The 7,233-nt window shown below is 30.1% G+C and overlaps 1 protein-coding gene across 2 annotated transcripts in view; it reads left to right on the forward strand.

Annotated features, from left to right (window-relative positions):
- LOC102677154 overlaps window positions 1-7,233 on the forward strand; it is a 99,335-nt gene that overhangs the window by 66,874 nt on the left and 25,228 nt on the right. For both annotated transcript variants that reach the window (XM_006614599.2, XM_031509961.1), the window contains exon 3: window positions 3,840-4,012. In XM_006614599.2, the coding sequence (XP_006614662.1) occupies window positions 3,840-4,012 (173 nt within the window). The remainder of the gene's footprint in view (window positions 1-3,839; window positions 4,013-7,233) is intronic.

A 7,233-nucleotide genomic window follows, 5' to 3' on the forward strand; every position in this document is an offset into this window, starting at 1 on the left:
AGGCGTGAATTCGCGAGAACGAGACGCGAAATAATTATGCACGTCGCACATCGGAAATTTCGTATTTGCGCCACTTCAGAAATTGATCTGCACGGATTGGTGTTCGGTGTAGGTAGATGGGTATATTGGTGATTTACACCACGATATGATAAATTATATTTTTACTCGAATGGAAAAAACGTTTCGTGTTCGTGTTTTCGTGAAACAGAAATGGTTGTTGGCGACATCTTGATGGAAAAATATTTTTATAATGAGTAAATATTTTTATAGGAAGTAAACGCGCACGGATACACCTACTGATGTTTTTACGCTTTAAATAATATTTGATAGTTGTTCGTCAAATGGAATATTTTACGAGTGAAAAATAAAAATGATTATTCGTGCGATGAAAAATCTATAAATCAGATTCCTTTATTTTTTTTCATTTCAGACGATTGAATTTTAAACGAGAATGCGGTTTATCGATCGTCAAAATTCGCGTAATTTATTTGGTGAAATTATATTTACCAAAATTTTTTCATGTAAATGTGTCATAAAGTGTTTCGTGCTTGCAATCGTTTCGTAAAAATTATTCTTATAGATTTATTTAAATTTTAATGATTAATTTGTCTTGTAAATTAATAAAAATAATAATATTGATTCGTATTGATAACATTGATGATAAATAATGATTGTTAAAAACATTTACAACTATTATTTTCCAACCAAGAACGTATCTAGGATTTACAAATTGAAACGTTCCAACATCTGGTGCAACGATGCATTCTGACATATCACTTGCGTCACATTGTAATGCAATTAGTTTCAATTTACATAATCCGGAAGATCCAATATACATATACACATATTTACGATGTAAGTATCTTTTTCATTAATTAAAATTAGATTAGCTAAATTCAATAGTCTGATAAATCTGATAATAAAATTTTAAACATCAAAACTTGAAAATAGTAAAGAAAATAAAAAAATCTTCTTAATACAGATTCTTTGATAAACAAAACAAAAATTACTTAGCAAACTCAGTTCAAAAAATGAGCCATATCAAAGGATTCACTATTTTCGAAAGAAAATCCGTCCAGATATTAGAGTAACAAGTTATTAAATATGGATGTTGTTTGATCTCGAACAGTTCCAAAGATATTAGACTCGAAACCGTAACATTTAATATTTCGAGCGAGTTGAATGGCGGTCGAAATTCCAGGAAACACCGTGACCCATTTTTTCCTCCTGGAAACACGTACGTTTCGACTAGTAATAATAAAAAAAAAAAAACACTAGGTCAACGTCTGTCAGTGATCACCACACTAGTTTGGGATAGGTCAGTGAAGGCGTACAAGTGAGAGGTGAGATACTAGATACTAGAGTAAAGAATTAAAAATTACCGTTCCCTTTACAGCATATCTTGGTAATGGAGAGTGGAATTATAGTGAATTAAAAAGTGTTTCAAAGATGGTATACTTAATCTAATGACATGATGTGAAACACATCCAGAATTCAAATAAAATTATTTTTACCGTTATCAAAAAATATTGTTATTCATAAAATTGAGAAAAAATTTCACAAAATGGCAAAGTGCTCAGAATTTGAATAAAATTCGAGTAAATTATTTTTTACATTTCATTCGACTATCAGAAAATACTCATATTAATAATAATCTAATTTATCAGATGCAATTATTCAAACTCGTTTGAATCATTTAAAATGATCAAAACGTCATTAGCTCTGATCGAAACTTCACCATTAGAGAACCATTATTGATCGTTCGATGAAGTTTAAGTTTTTTAAGTTGCGAACAGAAAGGCGGAAAGTCGTTATTCTCGGGCCTTGCTTCAATTTCCTCGGAATTTCTCCGAGGCGGAAAGTATATTTTCCGGCTAGGCTGGAGGAACGAATGGTTAAATTAGTAGGTCAGGAGGGAGAGGAAGGTTGGATCGTGTCAAGACGATTCAAACGATGGTTAGTCTGTTGATGCCTGTGACACGCGCGAAATTAATGGCTGAATGGCGAATTATCGTGAATTTACAGCAATAGTAAAGGACAGATGACACTTCTCTGGCCAAGCCTCCACTTTGTTCCATTGCCAAACAGGCTACCATCTTTCGTATAAAGGATGTTTCACTTAACTCGCTTATTTTTATACATTTTATTATTTTATATTATTTTATATTTCATAATTTGGTAATTTTTTATGATAGAAAAAAAAAATGCCAAAAAGAATTTTTATCCAATTCGAAAAGATAAATAATAGGATAGGCAAGAAATTATTTAGAAATTTTAATGCATCATCTAAAATTTTACTCAAAATTTATTATTAGTAGAGAAAAAAATATATCGTGTCTTTTTATAAGAAATGAGCTTTCCAAATTTGGATTCAAAATCGTTTTCTTTAAATCGTAATTTTTTGAGTATTATCGTTGTTATTCAACAAATGCGCAATTTTCGAGATGAATGTTTAACTAGTATAAATAACGAGGCTAAATCATAACGTTGAGTTTTCTTTTTTTCTTTTTCCATGTCTCGAATGACGGTTTATTATGGTCGGTATATTACATCGGTGTATATTGGACGCTCGACTCGTGTAATTAACGAAAGTAGATCTTGGAGGGTGTGCCGACTTTTTAACCTTTCCATAACGGTCCCTATACTTGGTATATTATGAAATTTTATTTTCTCAAATGAGAGTTTTTTGAGCACGGTTAATTCCTTCAAAATGTCGCACGTTTACTGGAAATAATTTAATCCATAATAATAAAACGCTATAAATATAAGATATTTAACCAGAATTTTATTTACCTCTGAATTTTATAAAATTATTTTCTCCTTTCCTTCCTTCTCCGCTCTAATATCAAGTCGGGGAACGTATTTTATAAAGATATATATATATATATATATTCCGTTAAATGGAAACGTGATATAATAAATTTTACGATTATCGACACTCGACGCAATAAAGAACGCGTTAAAGAATGATTAAGTTCATTAAGATTTAATGGCTCGTCGAGAGGGAAACTTTAGGCGGGTTTAATATATCTCGATTCGTGAAAAGACGATTTTAAATTTAACGTGTCGGTCTGAGAATTGTGTGAAAATTATTATCGAGAATATAAATTATTATTTACCATCAAAAGTTATCATCTTAGTCACAAATCTTTAAATATATCTTTAAATATATCACTTGAATTTAATTTAAAAAATATTATATATTTCACACAGTTGAAACTTGAATCATCTTTCGTTTCATTATTAAGAATATAAGTTTGCATATGAATATTCGTCCCATGCAACAGATCAGATAGTATCCAACTTGATGGTAAATGAAACTTGGCAATCTAAGGGGTTGAATCGGGCAGAAATTAGAGGTGCCGGAGTTAGATTGGATCCGAGATGACGGAAATAGAGGCAGCAAATCAAAGGAACAGGATTATGCTAACGGCGATGAAGGATAAAATTGCTGGAATTCTACCGAACTGTGGAAGAGTTCTTTTTTAAAATCACATTTACTTCTCCCTCCTCCTACGCCGCCCTACCACTTTCACGATTTAAATTCTTTCGACAAAAATTGATTCGTCGATAAATCATATTTCATAATCGTACTCGCATATATCGAATATTTATTTATTTCAAGAACGATTAAAATTATTTAATTAATACTGCATTCATTCTGTCTCTTCTTCAACAAGAATAATTTTTCACAAAAAAAATTTTCAAAGTTTATAAATTAAATAAATTGGTTGAAACGTGTTATCAAATATCTTTTTCAATATTGGAATATTTTCAAATTTCACCCAATTATTTTACAATAGGCATAATATTATAATTTCCATGATAATTCGTTACAGACGGTGGTGTAGTGGGTGGTTCAAGAGCCGGGCCGGTGGTCACTCCTCATACATTGGAATTGACACCACGTGGTAGAGTTTTGCTGCAACTTGCGCCACCCGAAAGTGCACGGGCATATCTGCCCCCGGAATATCGACCTGGTCGTGTATACTCGGACACCGACTCGGAAAAGGTACGAGCCACTAATCAGACTCTACTTTAATCCCATCAAATGTTGATTAACTGAGCAATCGAGAGTGATTTTTCTGAAGATACAGTGAAATCTATTATCGCGTTTAATCTCAGAGGGAAGATTGCAAATTAACAACGAAAGGATACAATTTTTATTTTTTTTATCAGATATTAAAATTGCAAAGGGTATAGGTATTAGTCAAAATCTTTCATCGAGTAAATTTTTTACGAAAAAAAGATTGTTGCATTCCTATATATGTGTATCTATAATAATAAAGATCGATTTAATTATTAAATTATGATGAATGTGCATGCAATGAGATTAAAATTAAGTATAAATGCGGTCAAATGGATGGGTAATTAACGAAATTAGTTAACCAATTAACCGTAATGCCTTTCAACGGAATACACGTCGAACAAGGTTCTTGAAATTTCGTAATTAAGCTCCATTCACGCGGGAACAGGTCCAGGGTTTCTTGCTTGTGTTAAATCGCGCGTTCAATTTCTTTCAGCCCGCCATTTTGCGGTCATTTTTCCCGAACAAGTCGAGTTTCGAACAAATCGAAATTGAAAACAACTCCTTTGTTATAATTCTCACGATCCGATAATTAATCGCGATCGAAGTGTTGAATGATTAAACTTTATGCATTCGTGAAAAAATTTAAACGTATGAAAATCTCGATTGAATATACGTGATTAAATATTTAAGACGAAATGTTTATATTAAAAGATGAAAGATTTATATTTCCATTTCATTTTTTACAATTATGAAAATTTGTAATAAATATTTGCAATCTAACAATTAGATTCTGGATTTTTATGCGAATATATATTTTTTATATTTTATTTTTATCATAATTGAATATTATACGAAATTAACTATATTTGGAAACATTCTGAATAAATTATCATCCAAGATGTGTAATATAATATTAAAACAATATATGTATTATATTATATCTTATAGAACCATTTCTTTTTCGACTCAATATTTTCAAATAAACAATAATAATTTACTAATAAATATAAAAAGACTTTTATATGATATTATTATAAATCTAGATAATAAAATTATCGATACAAATAATGGCATAATTTTTTGATGGAATATTAATTGATATTATTCAGAACTTGTTTTAATTGTATAAAAATTTTAATCTAATAATAAAATTTTACAATTATACAATACGATCTCTCGCTGTAAAACGAATGAATGTAAATAGTCGAAATTCGATACGATTGTTTGAACAAATTGTTTACAGGGAAATTAGGGATGCCTTCTTTTTTTTTTTTCTACCCACATGCTGTGATCTGTACGCGTGAACGCGTGAAATAGTTTGATGTTAACGAGAAATGTAGTCGAGATTGATCGAATTGCAACTTGGTAACTGGAGAATTTAATTGTTTCCATGTACGAACGTATTTCGTGCTATGGACAAAATGATACTTGAAATGATAAGTAATAAAATTAATAAATAAAAAAAAGTAAAAAGTAATAAATAAAATTTTTTTGAATCGATGTGTTATTTTATAAAAAAATATCTCGAATAATAAAAATTATACAATTTGCATCAGACTCGAGTTTCGATATTTTTGATCGGAATTTAATTAATCTGAAAGTTAATCGAAATTCCTTTGTCCAAATTTCTCGAATAAAGTTTTAGTTTATTGATGAATTGCAAAATTAAATATATAACTATCACATACGGTGTATAATTTTTTTTTCTCGTTCGTAAAGTAATTATCAATTTTTGTTTTATTGGAAATATTTCGTTTATCCTTAAATCATTGGATCATGGATTTATGATGTAAATTGGTGAAAAAACAAAACTGTATGAAAAACAAAATGAAATTGGAATTAAAGTTCCGTTGAAAGATTACGCGTTGGAAAAACATGGAAACTTTGATGAGCATTAAATAGGATATTTGTTAGTTTATTTTCATTGATTGCTTTCTTGTTAATATTTTCTTAATTAAAATTTTTTAATTAATTATAATCAAGCAAAATTTAATATTTTGTAAATTTAAATTTCATAAAATTCAATTTTGTAATATATAGAATGATGGAAATGTATATTTATTGCTACGTTTGAAATAATTAAAATTTAATTTAAAACAGAAATATATTTCTATTTATTATTAAAAATTCTCAATAAATAATTGTTAAATTCATAATTTTTAATATGCAAGTAAATTTCGAAATTTTCTCAATTCTTAATTTAAAAAATATTAAAGAGCTATTTTATATTTTCTTTCTATTCTTTTTCCATCAAACAGAAGCTTAATTTATACTATAAGAATAAAATAATATTTCCTTTATTTCACTCATAAATTCCTTTTTATACAAATATAATGAACACGAAAAAAAGTGAAAGAATAACAATTTAATCATCCACCGTGAACGAAGTATCTCTAATATATCTTCAAATCTCCTACTTTTATTTTCTAAAAATAAAACAATATATTTTTTATCTCATTAAAAATATTTCTTCGCGCAACCATAAATATTTAATCATGCACAAACTCAATTGTCAAGATTTTTTCTTCAATTCCAAAAGTAAAATAATATTATTTATTCTCCCCCTATTAAAAAAAAACCTCTCTCTATACCTTGCAAACATGGATAGTAATGCAAGAGAAATCGCCGTGTTACTCGACTATTGTAAGAGATGATACGGTCGCCTCCATATGAAAAACACAGGAAAACGTTGTTTCCACGGCCAACAAAACAATTTTATACACGTTTCCGATACGTGTTTTGCGCGTAGAAACATCCCTCTCCTGTCACCACCAGCCTGAGACACCCTGTATAGATGGGAGACGTGGAAACGAAGTTCGAAGTTTATTTATTGCGCGCCCCGTTTATTCCGCCTTTAATCTGCACCGAGATAAATACCGGCTAGCTGAAACAACGGACCTCTGTCCGCTGGCAGACAGGAAGGGAGAAGAGGTACCGGAACCGGTGGGTGTAGAGGGTGGTGGTGGCGGTGCAAGGGACGAATCGAAAGAGATACAAAGGCGTGGAGAGACCAGTATTTCGTTAGGCAACGAAAGAAAAAGGATTTAACGATCGACTCGTTAATTGCGCGAATAAATTGCATGAAAATTGCGTGAAATTCCAACCCCCTTCCGCATTGTCGTACGCATTGGGATTGAAACCTGATGCGTCTTCGACATATTCGCGTTTTATTAATATATTTTTCTTTTTTTTTTTTTTTTTTT

Source organism: Apis dorsata, unplaced genomic scaffold, assembly GCF_000469605.1.
Source record: "Apis dorsata unplaced genomic scaffold, Apis dorsata 1.3 scaffold_194, whole genome shotgun sequence".
Lineage (NCBI taxonomy): Eukaryota > Metazoa > Arthropoda > Insecta > Hymenoptera > Apidae > Apis > Apis dorsata.